Raw genomic sequence first — 20,000 nt, forward strand, 5'->3', positions numbered from 1 at the left:
TATCAGTCCTTTATAACCCGCTGCTGAGCATAGGCCTCTTTTCTAGTACGCCACTTGTAACGGTCCTGAGCTAATCTCATCTAGAATTGGCGCGCAATCTTCCGGATGTCGTCCACCCAATGATCCAACCAACGCCAGGCGTTACTTTCATCCGAAAGCGGCCACCACTCTGTCTGTTAACATTTTAGTCCACCTTCCATCACTCTACCAACATTTCCCGCCCAACTCCATTTTAGATCTTAGGGCCCCCCCACATTTAGCGTATTTCGAGCATCGGCGTCTGGTCAGCGCTATCGAAAACGACGTCGCTGCGCAGTTGCGTCGACGTTGCGTCGAGCAGCTGCCATAGACTTGTAGACGCCGACGCTCGAAAGACGCTAAATGTGGCGTGGCCCTTAATCTCGATTTCACTTTCACAGAAAAAGCCTCTACGTCTGGAGCTTAGAAACTACGAAACTAATCAAAGTCTTGGACGCGCACTTCGGCCGAATTGTCCAGTTAGAGCCCCTGGCTGTCGGCAGCTGGAACAACGTCATCACCTCCTCGATTGACAGGACTGTCAAGATCTGGAATATTGACAACATCTTCGAGCAGGTCCACAAGATCGATCGGCAGGAGTTGCCTATTGATGCACAAAGGTCAGACTCATAAGGCAAGAGTTGCAGGTGTCTGACTGTCATTTTACAGAAAGACGTGTATAAATCATGACAAGGAAACATCACTCAAGGTCATATTTCGCGCCTAACGGAATAGCCTAGATCTATATTGAACTAAGGACTGCTAATCACGCTAAGTCCCCCGCCGCGTCCGTCTGTCTGTCTGTATGTATGTATGTAAATGTAAACTCAAAAACTTGAACTGATTTAAAAAACAAAAACTGAACGTATTTTCATGCGGTTTTCACCAGTCAAGAGTAATTATTGAGGAAGGTTTAGGTGTATATATTTTTAAGGTTTTGTGTAACCTTTGCGAAGTCAGGGCTGGTCGATAATGATAATTAATACAAACTATAATTGTGAGGTTATATATGAAAAGGGAACTTATTATCGATGGCACGTATGGCATTATTAACGATTTTCCGATATAAAAACAATAACGCGCGACGCTGTGCGGCGTAAGCGCCATCGACAATAAGGTCCCTTTTCATAGATAATGCCTCAATTGTCTACAGTTTGGCCCGAGACCAGCGTCTGGCAGCCACCGTGACCCGCAGCTGCTGGGGCCTCTGGGACACCAGCACCGGCCACCTCCTGGCACAGCTAGCTGATGCTCCTCTAGGTGCCATCGTCACCCATGCTGTGATCACGCCCAACGGAGAGAATGTGGTCACTGCTGAGTCCGGCAATGTCATTATCTGGGATACGCAAGAAAAACAGGTATTGTAGACTATTATATATTCACCATTTAACTGAGGTGTTTTTAGGGTTCCCAAAGGGTAAAAACGGGACCCTATTACTAAGACTCTGCTATCCGTCTGACTGTCACCAGGCTATATCTCATGAACCGTGATAGCTAGGTAATTAAAATTTTCACAGAACCACTATTCGGGGCAAATCAAGTTATTTTCTTCTTTGCATTTTCAGGTGGTCTTCAAAGAGGAGCAAAAAGGAGTGAAGCAAGTGTTATTCCTTGAGGACGGCGCTAAGTTTGTCACCATCTCCGTTGAAGTAGCCACCGACAATATGGACAATATTGCTGTTGCCAACATTGTAGCAAGGACTATACCTGGTAATAAACTACAAAAATACATGCTAAACATGCTAAATGCTTGTTCTTCTCTAGATGCCTTTCCAATTACTGAAGGTTGGCACGTTGGCAGTCAACTCTGCCATAGAGAAATAAATACATAAAGTACTCACTCCATACATCAGTTTAAGTACCAAAACGACTATTATTTTCGTAGTTGACATTTAGCATCGAGTAGCGGAATTATCAGTACTGCTACTTACTTGATAGTAGAGAATTCTCTAGTGTCGCGATTCACTAGGAGAGGAGTAATAATAGGACATCTGCTAGTACACGACCTGTTCCCTAAGAACATCATAGAAGGAAAATAGAGGGAGAGAGAAGAAGAGGAAGACTGAGAAAAAAAATATTTCAACCAAATAAAAGAAAAGGTTCATGTCGTGTCATACCAGAAAGTTAAGGAGTTGGCAGAGGACCGAACGAGTTGGAGATTGCTCCACCGACAATAGCATGGCTGTTACATATAAAGAAGATCATTAAAGAGTACTTTCTTTTTGGCAGATGGAGAGAGAATCTACGCCGTAGACTACGAAGTGCGAGGAATAGGGTACCGTTCAGCAGTTGTATCTGCTGACGAGCACCACCTCGTGGCACCCGGCGTTGACAAGTCATCAAGGGACTGTCTCCATGTGCTGCATTCTAGGACTGGTGCTAGATTGCACAGGTGACTTTGACTGTTTCCTCCTGTGTTCCTTCTCAACTGTTCCTCTTAGACTGCTTCCTTTAAGGCTGCTTCTGACTTTCTTTCAAAACAAAACTTTCCTGCGATGGCTAGCCTCGTCCTGCCCACCATAAGTCAGTTCAAGCCATTGAAATTTTAACCAAAAATTTTTGGGAAATGCCCAATCTATGATTTTTACCTTTGTTTTTTCAGAATCCCGATAAAGAACAGCGGCATAAAGGACATGCAATCGATAGTGGCACTTCCACACAAGCCTAACTGGGTAGCCGTCGTCGGCAACGACAAAGCCGCCATACTCGATATAAAGACTAAGAGACTTGTCAGGTAATGTAATAAATAGTTTCCGGTTAAAATCGGAAAAAAGGATCGCCATCTTGATTTCTGTTACCAACCTACTCTAGCTCCGATCTTGATTCTTAAATTTGGTCGCAGTTATGATTTCTTAAAAGTGTCTTTGTCTGACTCGCGGTTGGGCTGTTTTTTCAATGCTATTAGGTAGCCCAGTTGTAACCCAGGTCAAGAGCACCCTAAACCGGCAAGCGTGTATGAGGAATGTTATGAAAGTGAAGGAAGCGAAAGAGTTATGTCAGGATCGTAGCAAGTGGAAATCCGTCGTCTCTGCCTACCCCTCCGGGACATAGGCGTGATTATATATATGTTGTTCAATGTTGTAAATTCAATGTTGACGTGTAAAAGTACCCTTGTGGCCTATTTGCCGAATAAATGTTGATGCTTGATTTATGTATGTATGTAACCCAGGTGTACCTGTGTGGGTACAAAAAACCATACTATGGGCGCTAATGAATAAGCGTGAATTTTTAAACGCAGATTCGTCCCTCGCTGGAACGGGGCCTGCACCCGCGACGGCAAGTTCGGCCTCTGCGCGCCCACCCGCGGCGGCCTCGACCTCATCGAGCTGAAGAGAGGCACCTCCGTGCAGCAGCTCATCTCTAGGGCCGCTGAGGGGGTGTTCTCCATAATCACCATGTTTAGTTCTGATGACCAGTACGTGTTCTACTACCACAGCGGGAGGAAGACGCTTAGGGTGTTCAGGTAATACTGTTTCCTCCCCGGGTAGGCAGGGTAGTATCCTTGACTGTTTCCCTTTCTACTGTTTCCTCATGTTCGATGTACTCCTCAATTTAAGCTCTTGTGGTAATGAAGAAACTCCAGGATAGGATCCTCATCTCATCGCATAATAATTGATTGTCATAATGTAATGTTACGCATAAATCTCTTTTCGCATATTTTTTCTCCAGCTGAAACAGAAAGTATTTTCGAAAATATTTTGCATAGGTTGTGTAGAATAGGGTAGGTTAGGTTAGGTTTGTGTTATAATTTTTCAGAAATGTTAATATTTCCAGCACAATAACAATTATGCGAAATGAGTTTTATGCGTAACATTACATTAGGACCTTCAATTATTATGCGACCCAATATGGACCCCTCCAGGATAGTACCTACTATCTTCTTGATTTATTAACTTGATAACTAGCTAAGTACAGGCTATGATATAGATATAACGTTTGGTTTTTTGGGAATCTATATAAAAATATGTGTAGCCGCTTCGGCTGTAAGGTGCAGTCTAATGTAGGTACGCGGAACGGGGAGCCATGATGTGTGGTGACGTCATGTGTCGTCAACCGGTCTTCGTACGAGTACTTATGTTATATATGTTGCGCCAACACCTCTTATGGTTCCGTTTCCCCTATTGTTTCCTCTTTTTAGGGTTCCGTACCCAAAGGGCAAAACGTGACCCTATTACTAAGACTCCGCTGTCCGTCCGTCTGTCACCAGGCTGTATCTCACGAACCGTGATAGCTAGACAGTTGAAATTTTCACAGATGATGTATTTCTGTTGCCGCTATAACAACAAATACTAAAAAAACAGAACCCTCGGTTAGTCCGACTCGCACTTGTCCGGTTTTTTTACTATTTCAACGACCGTTAAGTACTACGCGAACGAACCAATACGATTCCACCCTTCGTTTTTGTTTCCCGAAAGACAAATGCTACTGCTTTCAAGTAGGAAGTTATATTCGCTAATCGTTTAACTTACCGTTTATTTCTTTATTTATTATATTTCAGAACAATAGACGGCAAAGCAGTGGCTGAATACAGAGCCCCAGCCGAAGTGACGGGGGTAGCCAGCGCCCATGGGGGTAAAGCCGTCGCCATAGCTTCTCAAGATGGCTGCCTAACTATACTTAACATCGAAGATCCACATGCATAAATCATCCATATACAAAGCGGGCCCCTTTGTTTGACATAAAGCTTTAAGTTATAATGTATTGTTTGTTGTTTGTCTGCCGAATGCCGAGTGAGCTGTGGGCCAAGATCGCTACAGAGTGGCAGCCCAGATCAAAACGAGGATTTGGCAGACCACGTCGGCGATGACGAGACGAGTCGTTAGACTCATTTTTAAAGGAATGGCCAGAGACTGCACAGGATCGGGAAGACAGGAAAAAGTGGGGGGAGCCTTTGTCCATCAGTGGGGCATTATAGGCTCTCAATAATAATAAATTTTCATATTATCATTAGCAATCATTAGTCATAATTCTGAAACAGTTAACTTTTCAAGATTTTCGTAAGGTACGTATCGTATATCTAGGTTAGGTTAGGTTTGTTTTACAGCAATCCTGAAAAGTTACGCGTTTCTGAGAAAAACAAATTATGACTAATGAAAATGCGGACAAACAATACATTATGACTTAAAACTTTTTGGGAAACAATAGAGACCCACAATGCGGTGAATACCGGGCCCTAGCCGAAAAAACGGGTGTAGCTAGCGCCTATAGGGCAAGTCCGTCACTATAGCTTCTCAAGATGGCTGCCTCATCGAGGATACATATATCATCCATTGTTATATTGAGCAGTTCAACTGTAAACTGTATCTTTAGGTACCTATTTAAATAAAAGTAAACAAAATCTACCCTCAAATGGGTCCTTAAGCCAGTTGAGGGTAGATTTACATTACATGATCAAATAATGTAGGTTAAAGGCGAGTCGTTCAGTGACTGGTCCCCAGGCGGTTTTGTATTTGGTTGGTTAACCAATAAATGTTATAACTACCCGAGAATTTGCAAATTGTTTGTTTACTTTTATTTAAATACCTAAAGATATAGACGATCATCAATATCATCATCATTATCATCACATAGACTATAAGTGGATTCAATTAATTTGGATCGGATTTGTCCATTTAGTTATAGTATAAGTAGGTGAATAAAGGCCTGTGCACACCGGCTGCGTGTGCGTGACGTGCACGTGCGCGTGCCGCGTTGTAGTATACAGATCCTTATGAGAGACGGCACACCGCTTGCGTGACGTGTGCGTGTGCGGCTCCAACATTTCAGCACGCACACGCGCACGTCACGCACACGCAAGCCGGTGTGGCTCGGCCTTTAACCCTTTCTTTAGTAGGTATACCGGGAATGTTATTTTGTTATTGAAAAAATGGCTGTGATGGAATTGTGTGGATTAATAGTTATTTGTTTTACAAGGGGGCAAAGTTGTTGTTTGCTCGTGCAAATATTGATACCCGAGCAAGCGAAAGATTCCAAAATTGAACCACGAGCGTAGCGAGTGGTTCGAGAAATGGAATCTTGAGCGTTGCGAGGGTTTCAAAGCACGAGGGTTAAACAAAATTTGCCCCCGAGTGAAACACAAAATTTTTCACCACACCAACCTGAAGCAAATATTAAATGTAAAATATCAAACAAAATGAAACCAAATCAAATTCAAATGAATGTTATTAAATATTTATCATCCAAAATTATCATTTAAAAGTCAAACATAAGAAAACAACTCAAAATTTGCATTTGATTACTTTGCCACACATGTGAATAAAATGCAACTTTGCTATCGGTTTTTGAAGTGCAAAGTAAGCCTTTCCGAGATGGTGTGGTGAAAATAATATTTTATTGTTTACTTAGCGCCACTTCCACCATACCTCTAACCCGGGGTTAACCGGTTAAACGTCCCCAGTTTCAAATTGTACTGGTAACCATTGTACCCTATCACCTGTACTAATGTATTTAGACCTATGATGACGAAATAAATTATTGATTGATTGATGGTAACTCCAGGTTTAACCGGTTAACCCGAGTTAGTGGGTTGGTGTAAGTGGCCCGTAGAAGTTAGTAGAGTAGAGGGTTAAATGTAGAAATATGTAGTATGTAGACGAAATACTGGGTAACCTAGCAGCTATTATCCAACAAAATAATTATGTTTGCTGACGACATTTCCATGTTATTTAAATTCAAGAAAAATGAAACTGAAGGCCTTAATAGTTTAATTACAAATAACTTGTCTATTGTTGTAAATTGGTTAAGTATGCTCAATCTAACTACAAATATTAAAAAAACTAAATGTATGCACTTTAGAAACATAAGAACTGGAAGTGTTAGGCTAGACATAAAATCAAATAGCTTGTCTGTTCTGGCTACAAATGAAACTAAATTCCTGGGTATATATGTGGATGAAAACCTAAATTGGAAAAAACATGTTGACTTTCTCTGCAACAAACTTAGTAGCTTCGCTTTTGCTCTGAAAGGCTTGAAAAATATTTCTACAGAAAAAGCAGCTTTGCAGGCGTATCATGCATTTTTCCAATCACACGTCCTCTATGGATTAGCCGTATGGGGTAGTTGTACCGAAGTCCATCGTCTGTTTATACTACAAAAGAGATGTGTACGTATTTTAGTTGGCAGCAAATCAAATCGAGAGTCGTGCAGAGCCTCTTTTAAAAAATTAGGTTTGCCCACTCTTTCTGCACTGTATATAATAGAGCTCTGCAAACTAGTTCGCCGGCATGTAAATAAATTTCCTGCAAAAAATAACTTTAATAGCGACAGACTAAACTCAATGTTTGCTCACGACATCCGGGCTCCTGTTGCTACGACAGCAATCTTCCAGCGTAGCACTATCTATGTTGCTGCTAAAGTGTTTAATACGTTGCCAGTAGAAATTAAGTCACTCAATGACTTGAAATTTGTGACAGCACTTAAAAAATTTGTCATTGAGTTATGCCCCTACAGCTTAAGTGAATACTGAATATTATAATATAAACGGTTAGTTAATAAGTAGGTATGTAAGTAAATATATAGCTACACCCACTGGGTAAAATTGTATTGATTCTCACTGTATTGCCTAACATCAACATGTACACATACAATTTATGGCTTATGAATAAAAAAAAAAATAAAAAAAAGTATTTATCATTTAAAATGATAAATAGTGATATACCTAAGGGTCCATAGGAAAATTTGGTTTTATAGCTCTCAACTTTGAGTATATCCCACAGATATAGAATGAAGTTTTTTAGCTTCTTAGGGGTCATCCATTAATTACGTCACACGTTTAGGGGGAGGGAGGGGGTCAAGAAAATGTGACATATTGTGACATGGGGGAGGGGGGAGACACAAACTTTGTGACGTCACTTTAAGTTCATCAGTAACCGAAAATTTATTTAAATTATTTTATTCGCTGTACATTTAAATAACAAGTTTTTAAAACGATAATCGTTTTTATTCGTTTAATTTTCTTTCCTATGCAGTTTTGGGTTATAAAATTACTAATATTTATATCGTCAAAAATATTTTGATAAAATATTAATAAAATAATACTTAGGTACTTACTTAATTCGATTTGGCGATTTCGTAGAAAAAATGTGACGTCACACTAGGGGGGAGGGGTTTGCCAAATGTGGCCAAGTGTGACAAGGAGCCCCGGGAGGGGTCAAAAAACCTAGAAATTGGTGTGACGTAATTAATGGATGACCCCTTAGAGGCCGGTCACGGCCGCTTGAAATCTTGAATGTACCAAACTTATTTCTGAATTACTTCCAGTGACATCATTAAAATTTTTGTGTATGTTCTAGACCTATGATATATCCACAAAAGATACGTCAACCTTTCTCACATCAAGACACATCAAGATTGTTTACCTTATTTCTAATGCTAAAAAAACGAACTATAAAACCGCTTCTTCAGTAGACATAATGCATTGTTAAACAGTTAATTATATTGTATTAATAAAGAAGTAAATTGTCAAAAACATATTTTTTATTTACGCAGTCATCTAGGGATTTCCACTAGATGGTACTGTTAGGGCACAGACAAAACCTCCTCCAGACTGAGCATAGTCGCGCTACCCCCTTTGCCACGCATACGGTAATTTTACTCCATGTTCGAGTCGAAAGTGTCTTTGTGTGACGTCCGTGTCTTTGAACGGACCAATCACGGCACTGGACTTCGCTCACCTCGTCCCGCGCACCCCCGCATTTTTGGCATCATCGGTTGCATGAAATAATAAGAATAAGAATAAGAGAATAAGAGATGTTTATTAGCACAAATAATAATAACTAATAACACAAAACTAAAATTCAATTACATAAATATTTGTGCCAAAAGGTCCTCACTCAGCTTATTGTCACGTTGTGTATCCTAGAACACAACGTGACGCTGATTTTCAGTGAGGCCTACTTAAAGACTAAAGCTAAAACTATATGGTGGCAGAACCAAAATAATAATTCAACAATGAATATAATAAAAAAGGCAATTGATTTTATATATATCGATGTATCTACTTTTGTCGAGCGCGTATGTGTATGTGTGTGTGTGTGTGTGTGAATGAGTGTGATGTTTATTTGTTGGCACGGTTGCCTAAGGTCGCCTCCATAAACTCGCGAACTAAATTGACATGAGTTTGACAAATAAAATGATACCAGGAATAGCAAAGAAAAAATAGTCACGGGTATATGTCGATAAAATGATATCGATAAGTAAAATATTGCACTTACTACCCATGTCATAAAGGGGTCACAAACGATTTCGATTAATATGAATGTGACGAGAAAAGTGGTTAATTCGATTGTAAGATTGTGTCGGTACCAATCAAATCAGGAGGTGCGGATGAGAAACTGACAAATTTCAGTGTCATGTTAGTGTGCAACAACTTGCCGTTCTTTATTTCAAGAGCTCGGTTGTCGCCATAAATCTAAAATTGGTGATTTAATTTTATACATGTGGCCGGTAAATGAGATTGATCCATAATTATTTATACTTGGTCAAGCAGATCTTGTCAGTAAAAAAGGCGGCAAATTTGAAAAATGAAGGCGCGATGGGATATCGTCTCAAAGTAAATTTAAATTTCGCGCCTTTGTCTACTGACAAGATTTGCTTGATATTGACCTAATTGTCAACTTAAACGTCCAGTTTAGGGACTGGTCTTCACAATCGAAGCCATAGGGATACCGAGGCGATTTAATTTTTGCGTCCACACCACTCGAATTAAATGAGAAATTAATCACATTATACGAAATATTTCCCCGTCTGGGCCGGCCTTTTTTGTATTTTGAGCCAAAATCACTTTTTCTATGTTATCACCTACAACTTACCTAATTGTTACTCTAGCTGTAAGTTTTCCTAACAAATAAAACAAAATAAATATAATAAAATATTTATAGGTACTATAAAATTGCACAATTTTGGAAATACCGACATTCTCTAATTCAAACTTTTTTGAAAATATCGATATGAACAACACTGGCCAAACTGTGGTATCATTTGTGCACATTGACCTGTCAATTTAGTTCGCGAGTTTCTGGAGGCAACTGTAAGTGCTACATTTTTTGTTTATTTAACAGAAAGTTCCGGAGTTTTACTTTAAAAGAGGCGACTGATAAACAATTTCGTACTGGTGGTGGCAAGTCGTTCCAGCACTTTGTAGCAGCAAAACGGAAGCTGCCACGGAAGGCAGCCGTGCAGTGTGTTGTGCGGTGCGGTAGTCGTGTTGCATGTCTCATAGCACGTTGGGAAAAGTTTATTTTGGCATAAAGGTATGAGGGTTCTCTATTTTTTATAATTCCAAAAAGTAAGGTCGCAAAATGGAGAGATCTACGGGAGGCCATGTTCATTAGGTTGTATTGATTGCTCTAAACTGGTCTAGAGGATTCCTAGTCTGTGTGTTAGGGCCACTTGCACCATTTACTAGCCTGGGGCTACCCGGTTAAACCTGGAGTTACCATGGTTACCGGTACAATCTGCCACTGCGTAACATTTTCAAGATAGTTGAAATTCGACTGAATGTCACTATGACAATGTTCAAATTTCATAGGTCAATAAAACTGAAATATAGGGCCAGCGACTGGGTTAACGGTTTAACCAGTTAACCCCGGGTTGGACGGATGGTAAGCGCCGGCCGCCATAAGGTACCTTTTTCCGTGGAACGTCACATATAGGGCGGGCAGCGTGAAAATAACCGGAGCAGCATACATTCCGGCCGCTCGCATCATAGCGTGCCGCTGTACTTAGATATTGCAATCCGGACGCCTAGACGGACCCACCGACCCACATGCCAAGGACAGACCAAGGTCAGACGGTTAGAAGGCTTGTCGGCGACCGTGTAGCAAGGGCTTTTTCGCCAAGATGGTGAGAGTACTTGACCTATGGAGTATACGAGTAGAAGTACTCTACCTTCCATAACTTGACCTTTTCGACGCCGTGTCAAACACAAAAGCTGTCACTCGGACGCCATGTCACCTAAGTGTTAAAACTGAAATTCAACTTTATGCATATGCACGTAGGTCTATGTTGCTCTGGTATCGTCTTGGGTCGTCCCATTAGTCCTATTCTGCTTTCGTCACTCATTCTACATTGAAAGCCACCGACGATTGTGACGAATGTAGAATAAGTGACGAAAGCAGAATAGGACTAATTTAAGAACTTGACGAAAACGAATGGGGCGACCCAAGACGATACCGCTGCTCTGTGGTCTGTGACCGATTAATCCGTCTTTGGCGTTGAACCTGCGGTGCGGATATATCGGTCATTGACGTCCAAAATGTTAAACATCGGCTAGACATTGGGAGAAAAATACAATATTGCACCCAAAACATCGAATAATTTGACGTGGCAGACAAGCCTACAGCCCAGCCCGCCTAGTGAGAATGGTAAGCATAGCCCATGGACACCTGTAACTTAGGCGACACAGGTGCATTGCAAACCGTTTAGCGCCACTCGCACCATCCCACTAACCCGGGATTAACCGGTTAAAGCTTAAACCCAGTGTCAAATTGTTCGGGTAACCATGGTAACTAAGATTAACCGGTTCATTCCGGGTAGTGAAAGGTGCAACTGATGTCCATTAGAAGCCTTGTAGTTTTTTAAATAATAAATAATGAATAATAAAAAGCATTATTTATTCCATAAAAATAATAAGTTACAATTGAGACAATTAAAAAAATAAATCATTAACATAAATATTAGCACATTTTAATGTCGTGCAGAAATTGAATTTTAACAATAGAATTTCATGCAATAATTGAATTAATTAACTAATATTAATTACAATAATTAGGTAGGTAACTTATATGGACCCCCTTCGGGTAAAAGCCTCCTCCAAAGAATTCCATTTGTCTCTATTTTTGCCGCATTTATCCAATTTTGGCCCGCAATTAGGATTGTTCATTTTTTTTAGACCCCCATTTTTATTTTATTTTCTGAAAATATAGGTTAATTTAAGATACCAATTTGAATGATTTAGTAATTCGTGGCTCGGTTGAATATTTATAATTTATTGAAAATATGAGATACGACTTCTCGTAAATTACATGTCGTCGGCTGATTAGGATAATGCACAAGCAACAACAAGCATTAAAAAAAATAGTTGTCATTGTCAATTGATTGTAATGGCACCTGTCGACAATGTCAGTGTCACGAGTTTCTATAAATAACAATCGTCTGGAATGGAAACCTCGTTTATTTTGAATCATTAATTTCAAAATACCTACGCTATAAATTTGAGAAAGCTGATTCCAGAAATCTGCCTAAGTTATATAATATAACTTAGTTTTATTGGAGTATGTATCCATATAGCATCCAACTCCAACCATAACTTGGCTGAAATCAAGGGAGCAAAAATACAAATGTAAGTTACCTACATCATATATATTTTAACTGATTCGATTTGTAAGAAGATTGGATTCATAAAATCGTTACAAGCGTCCATTGCTAAAGGTAGCTTTGCACCCAGTGGGTGCTTTCTGCCGGCTTGTCACCATTGTTTGGATATTGTACTACATACTTATACTACTATATTAGGAACATGCCAATTTTGCTAATTATATCCTATTATTTCAGGTCATCGTGATTCCTATTTAGATACAGCTGTGAGATATGTAACTGCACTTGGGCCCAGAACAAAGTTGAGCATTTTGTATTGAAACGAACGTCATATTAATTAATCGTCGTAATACTTTACGACCGTAAATAATGCCTGGGAACAGAGTAAATAACAAACCATACACTTCTCTTCTGGATGGTCAACAAGAAGCCATCATTGTCAGATGCTCGTGCAGAATATGATAAACATACATTTAATGTAAAGTTACTATTTTTTTTGGAAACATATATAACATATTTCCCAAATTAATAAAAAAGTAGGTAAACAAAAACATGTTTTATTATTCACAACTCTTTATTAAGTCTTGTCCACCATGATATCAGCAGCTTGAACTGCAACATGTACCTGGAAATTAGAAATTATATCTTTTTAAAGCAGTTTCAGGCTGAATTTGGTGTGCTACTCTGCAGCGGCGCCACCATAATGAATACCAATGAATTATATGGTGAAATGATGTACCTAAAAGGTACATCATGTACATATAATGTTTATGGCTGTACCTGTGATAGGAAACGAAATAATCGGCATTGAAAGTGGCGCCGCTGGGGAGCATACTCCCCAGCGGCGCCACACAGTACTCATAGATAGAAATGGTATTAGCTATTGTTTTCTTATGTAAATTGATGTACTAATGCTGTTTATTACGTACCTATTGAAAAAAAGAATTATTTTGCATTGATTAGTGATTTTATTTACATTTTAATTCCGCATTCCGCCTAAACGGTATGAGTTGTAAGAGAGGCGCGCGGGTGAGCGAGATGGAGATAGAAATTCTTCCCGCGGGACCGCGCTCCCGCGGCCCGCTCCTGTTTTCAATAATAAATATTTTTGTTTTTGCTTTCGTTATGTTTCTGTGTCTGTACTTCTGTTTCAAAAGGAAAATTAGATACCTATATTAAGTACGTTGCATTTTTTATGTTTAAAAGTATACACCGTGTTTTCATTGTATTCCGTTAACTTCGGGGTATGGTTAAGTTAAGAGAACTAAATGGCATAGTTTATTAAAAAAAAAATTTGCTTTTTTTTATAAAAATAATTTAGTGTAAAAATTAATTAATTAAATGTATCAACAGGAAAATTAGATATATTAAGTACGTTGCATTTTTAATGTTTAAAAGTATATTATTAATAGTTATTGGTTTTACAAGGGGGCAAAGTTGTTGTTTAACCGCTCGTGCTGATTTCGATACCCGAGCAAGCGTAAGATCCCAAAATTGAACCACGAGCGTAGCGAGTAGTTCGAAAAATGGAATCTTGAGCGTTGCGAGGATTTCAAAGCACGAGGGTTAAACAAAATTTGCCCCCGAGTGAAACACGATATTTTTCACCACACCAACCCGTACCCGTAGCAAATATTAAACGTAAAATATTAAACGAAATCAAATCCAAATGGATGTTATTAGATATTTATCATACAAAATCATCATTTAAAAGTCAATTCTACCAGCAAACATAAGAAAACAAGTCAAGATATGCAGTTGATTACTTTGCCTCATATGTGAATAACTGATAGAAATTATTAAGTGCCAGTCGGTTTTGTGCAAAGTAAGTCTGTTCTAAGATGGTGTGGTGAAAATATTTAATAACATTCATTAACAACACAAATGATTTTGTTTGATATTTTACACTTCATATTTTCTTGGGTTTGTGTGGTGAAAAATTTTTTTCACACCACCTATTCGGAAAAGAGCTTTTTCTTCCCTGTTAGGAAGGATCAAACTGGTACTTTTCCTCCCTGCAAGGAGGGATCAAAGTAACAGTTTTCTGTTCTAACACACTATTTTTACATTATTAGCCTAAATAATCTGATTAAGCATCGGATTGTCAACACTAAGAATTTTTATTTTCCTCATTTTATGTGAAAAGCAGTATTGTCACATGTCACTATATGTGCGTGACACACGGTATCAAAATTATTTTGTCTTGGGCGTTAATACTTGAATCCTTCATCACGCTCAGGATTCTACTTTAGAAGGTTTGTGTGATGAGCACTTGAGCACTGATATTTTTTTCTGAGTCATGTATGTTTTCTGAACTTTCTCAACTTTGCCCCCTTGTAAAACAAATAACTATTAATTATACACCGTGTTTTTTTATTTCCGATAATTTCAAGGGTGCATTCCTGAATTTCCTGAGCTTAAACTTTCTCAGACACCGATGTTCTAATTAACTCCATTTCGGAGATAATAAATTTTTTTTTCTATAAGGCCTCTACAAGCATGTATATTTGCTTCAGGGCCGGTTTACATATTGATTAGTGTTTAGAATGAGTTCATACATTTGCTACTAAACTTAAGTACAATCTCGGATGATCGATGTTCGAAATGACATTGATATGTCACAGATTTCAATTTTTTGGTTGAGTTAAATGTAATGCTCCTGTTACAACAACGCTATATGCTACATTTAATTACTTAATTTTTACACTTAATTTTTTTTATTAAAAAAAAACAATATATATTTTTAATTAACTATGCCATTTAGTTCTCTTAAACGTACTCAACCATACCCCGAAGTTAACGGAATTCAATAAAAACACGGTGTATACTTTTAAACATAAAAAATACAACGTACTTAATATATCTAATTTTCCTTTTGATACAGAAGTACAGACACAGAAACATAACGAAAGCAAAAATAAATAGTACATTATTGTCGTGGCTCGGAAGTAGCTATGTACTTGCAGGCTGAGGATTCGTTTTAAACGGACGACCTTGGGAGTCCGTTTAATTGAATCCGAAGCCGGCAAGTAGCCTTCCAGCCGAGTCATATATAGTGCTTTTCTCAAAAATGGTGCAAGAAATATAAATATTATAGAAATATTTTACAAAACCAACGTTCTTACCTATATATTTACACAGAAAAAAGCCCTTGCCGCCTTTTTATTTTTTTAATAATAAAAATAGAAGTGTATTTTTCTGCCGAAAATACGCTAACCCATTTGAGACAGCTAAATAGTCGCGGTACTAATCATCTGCTTAGCTGTTTAATGGGCCTGTGCCTTCATTTGATATGGTCATTTCAACTTTTAAAAAGTTTGGAACTCGACAAATAATGGAATTTGTATGCAAAATTGCAGTCCCAAAATCGAGACTGCAATGTTTTTCACTTTTTTTTTGACTGACTATAAACTACGCGCTTCGCGATCTATTTTTTAGACGGCAAAGTCGACTTTGCCGTCCATTTTTGAGAAAAATATTTATTATTGAAAACAGGAGCGGGGCCGCGCGGCCGGGCCGCGGGAGCGCGGTCCCGCGGGAAGAATTTCTATCTCCATCTCGCTCACCCGCGCGCCTCTCTTACAACTCATACCGTTTAGGCGGAATGCGGAATTAAAATGTAAATAAAATCACTAATCAATGCAAAATAATTCTTTTTTTCAATAGGTACGTAACAAACAGCATTAGTACATCAATTTACATAAGAAAAAAATAGCTAATACCATTTCTATCTATGAGTACTGTGTGGCGCCGCTGGGGAGTATGCTCCCCAGCGGCGCCACTTTCAATGCCGATTATTTCGTTTCCTATCACAGGTACAGTCATACACATTATATGTACATGATGTACCTTTTAGGTACATCATTTCACCATATAATTCATTGGTATTCATTATGGTGGCGCCGCTGCAGAGTAGCACACTGAATTTGGAGTATGGCTATGTATTCTTGTATATTCCTTCTTTCTAGTAGGCACCATCTCTGTTTAACGGTTTGCCTTTAGATACTCTGGCTACATTACCACAGAAAATAAATAGATACCACGACCCTACCAATAAAGTGAGCTTTTAAATACTTAATTGTAGTAAATTAATATTAATTTTATACTTACATCAACGTGATTCTCACAGCAATACTGTGTGTAACACGTGAAGTAGGTAGGTATTCCAAGTTTAATTCACGGCACCATCTTTCACGTCGTAGGTCTTCGTGGATTCGAACTATTATTTTTGTGAATCATTCCCACACATAGGAACAAGGTTTTTGATATATTATTAAGCAATGAAATCTACTGTTTAGGTATTAATTATAAATCAAATTGTAACAAACAAGCGCAGCGGTTTAACTGAAAAATTTTGTTATGACAATCGATGACAATGATAACTTTGACAATACGTGAGTGACGGATTTATTTACTATGGTTCGATAACTTTTATTATGCAATGACTTTACATTCAGCCCACGAGAAGGTCAAACTAAGGTCATAAGGATATTTGTTGAAATATCTTCAATCCTCAATTATTATATCGCAGCAAATGTCGGAAACTGTTTAAAAACCTTATATCTCGAAATGGTTTTCGAAATAGAACATTTGAAAAAAAATGAACAATCCTAATTGAGAATATAGCTGCCACCTTGTTTTTTTAAATAGTTGAGTGAAATTTAAACACGACTAAATCTTGTTTTTAGTTTTTTATTGATAAAAATTATCATAAAAACCGTTACAAAACTCAATATCAAACAGTTACAAAACTTACGGACACATTCACAAATAAAGCAAGAAAGCGATGACAAAATAAAATTTCAATAAAAAAGAAATCGTACGAGTAAAATATATCAAAACAATGGCGCTTAGTTGAGAATTAGTAACAATATTCGTTGTCCGTTCAGTAACCGGTTTATTTCGGCTTCACGTATTTGAGAACATAAATTAACCGGTTAAACTCATTAGCCGGTTAAAGACCGATTGATTTATAAAAGGTTTTGCGTCAAATATGACTTTAAAAATTTGCCGATAGTCAAGACTTTCTCAGCAGACCCACATTTTATAAAACACAATACAATATTACAAGTGCATATGTTACATATGGTAATGGTATGATGGTGTTTCGTTTAGTTGTCCACGCAACTTTATAATGAGAAGTTTTATGTTATTTCTAATCATAATAATGAGCTCTTTCGATCTTTATAGAAGAAAATAAAGTATCAGAAATTCATTTTTCTTGCCATTATACAGCCTCTAAAAGTTGTAACAAAAATAAATACAGACCATTTTTAGGCAGTAGTAAAAAAAAACATTTTTTTTTCTCCTATGCCAACGTTTCGTGCAAGTCAGCGGTGGCACTTTAAGCCAGGGATTGACTAGGCGACCACATATGGGTCAATTTCTGAACACGATTTTTTTTCTGTCCGTGATGAAAATCGCGGGTTGGCATCAAATAATACTTACCATTTTTTTTTTACATAAAGAAGGCACACTTTCACACCGGGTTCCATATGAATTTACTGATTAATTGGTTTTTAGAGTACACTTAAAAATACCTAAAGGCTCAAATTACTACTCCCGTGCCCTGTCCGGAATCTACTTTTGAGCATAATGAAAAATCCTACGAAAAATTCTACATTAGTATCACTAATTTAGTGTCAAATACTTAAACTAGATGATATTTACTATCACTGAGCACATACACTATTAACTTCATTGTGGTAAATAACTCGTGATCGAAGTTTAAATTTTGTCCGAGCGCGCGAGTAAAATTTCGTCGGCAAAACTCAAAGGGCTCTCACAGCCGACGTCTGTATCTGAACCGCCTCGTGTCCCGCCTCACCTGCACTGGCAGTATTCGGCTGATTCTCAAAGCAAGCGGATGTACGTCAAGCCACGGCGTGTTCGAGCAAATCGCATAAGTATTTCGGAATCCGGGTGGGCGACAATTTTTTTCTAATTTCGATGCCCCTTATAAATTTTATTTCCCACATAGCTTTTCTAAAACAGTTGTCATATTTAGGAGCCCTTTATGTATCTTTATGTAAGCGATAACATAACAGTTTGGTTAAACACGATTTAAATTTTTGGCGAATTTTTTTATTACGAATTCTAATTTCCGTGCCCTAATTCCCATAGAATATTTACCTAAAACAGCTGATTAAGTGGCACGGGAATTAGAAAGTATTACATTTATTGTCAACAAATTTTTAATTGGGGGCACTGTAAGTTAATTGGCAATGTTTACGTCATATTATTATTATATATATATATATATATATATGTGCCAATGCCAATATATATTGGCATTGAATATATATTATATGTAATAATAATATGACGTATATCTTTCTATTTTACATTTAAGGAAATCTCAGAAAATGCACAAAAATCTATGAACGGTTTTTTAGTATAAGTACTATACATACTTACAGGGTGGACCCGAATAACCCGGGCAATTTTAATACGTAAGGTAAGGTGGGGTAAGACGACACTGGGGTAAGACTATCACTTGTATGGAATCCTCGTACTGTTAGTCTTGCGCCACCTTACCTTATTCATTTATCATATTATAATATTAAAATATTATATAAACATAAAACTATTTTTGGAATTATTACATATTATAATACCTGTACCTAAGGTTACATGAAACAAAATGAATCAAATTTGCAATGGTTTTATTTTGCAAATTTGACAGCTGACAGCGTAAGCCGTATAAAGTTTAAATATCTGGGAGACCGAGCTTTGCTCGGAAAACATATACCTGCCTAAAAACTCAAAAATGCGCGTTTTCCCAGAGACACCTAGCTAGATCGATTTTTCATCCCAGAAAACGCCCATATATGATCAAATTTCATCGAAATCGTTAGAGCTGTTTCCGAGATCCCCGAAATATATACAAGAATTGCTCGTTTAATAGATTAGTTGTTATAAATTAGCTTTTCTAATAGGTACAAGAAAAATTAAATATATCCTATTCTTACTATATTATAAATGCGACAGTATCTCTGTCTGTCTGCCTGTTATCTCGTCACGCTTAAGCCGCTGAAACAATATCATCTTGATAATACATATTTGGCATGGAGATAGTTTGAGGCCTGAAGAAGGACAAAGGATCTGGGGGCACGGCAGTGCCGCCGCCAAGTCGAGCAAAACAAAGTGGCACGGCCGTACCATCAAATCTCAATAACATTCTATCTAAATAACATTTAATTTGAGCATGTAGTCTAAGAATTAATACACTTAAAATCTCTTAGTTTTGTCACTGGCACAATCACTCTCAATCAATATTATTTTAAGGTACTTCTAGCATACCCACAAGTTTCAAATTTGAAACGTAATTAGGTTTTAGCTTTTTAAGCCAATAAAAATCTAATAATACTGCAATATTAGTCACGTTCTAAAGATAACTGCATAATTAAGTTTGTAATCCTATAGAAATATATGCGATAACAACTTTACCTTTTAGTTCTTACAATTAGTAGGGAAAGTAAAGGTACACTACGATGGACGATGTGAGTATGAATAAAGATGTATTATGATATGTATATACATAGTATCACTATGGTATGGGTATGTTTACCCGAAAAGAAGGACAGCCTACAAAAAGAGATGGGATCATTTCAATTCATGTAAAAAGATGCAAATCTCGCAACGCAGTTCTTCTACTCTACTACAAA

The 20,000-nt window shown here is 37.9% G+C and overlaps 2 protein-coding genes across 2 annotated transcripts in view; one reads left to right on the plus strand and one right to left on the minus strand.

Moving 5' to 3' along the window:
• LOC134675455 (NACHT and WD repeat domain-containing protein 2) overlaps nucleotides 1–5,501 on the plus strand; it is a 111,278-nt gene extending 105,777 nt beyond the window's left edge. The window contains exons 28-34 of the mRNA XM_063533724.1: nucleotides 420–638; nucleotides 1,172–1,376; nucleotides 1,584–1,728; nucleotides 2,248–2,410; nucleotides 2,621–2,752; nucleotides 3,257–3,481; nucleotides 4,517–5,501. Coding sequence (XP_063389794.1) covers nucleotides 420–638; nucleotides 1,172–1,376; nucleotides 1,584–1,728; nucleotides 2,248–2,410; nucleotides 2,621–2,752; nucleotides 3,257–3,481; nucleotides 4,517–4,661 — 1,234 coding nt within the window. The 3' untranslated portion in view covers nucleotides 4,662–5,501. The remainder of the gene's footprint in view (nucleotides 1–419; nucleotides 639–1,171; nucleotides 1,377–1,583; nucleotides 1,729–2,247; nucleotides 2,411–2,620; nucleotides 2,753–3,256; nucleotides 3,482–4,516) is intronic.
• Nucleotides 1–20,000, minus strand: part of LOC134675421 (sodium- and chloride-dependent GABA transporter 1) — a 341,033-nt gene that overhangs the window by 207,538 nt on the left and 113,495 nt on the right. The gene's annotated exons all lie outside the window — the stretch shown is intronic.

Source organism: Cydia fagiglandana, chromosome 22, assembly GCF_963556715.1.
Source record: "Cydia fagiglandana chromosome 22, ilCydFagi1.1, whole genome shotgun sequence".
NCBI lineage: Eukaryota > Metazoa > Arthropoda > Insecta > Lepidoptera > Tortricidae > Cydia > Cydia fagiglandana.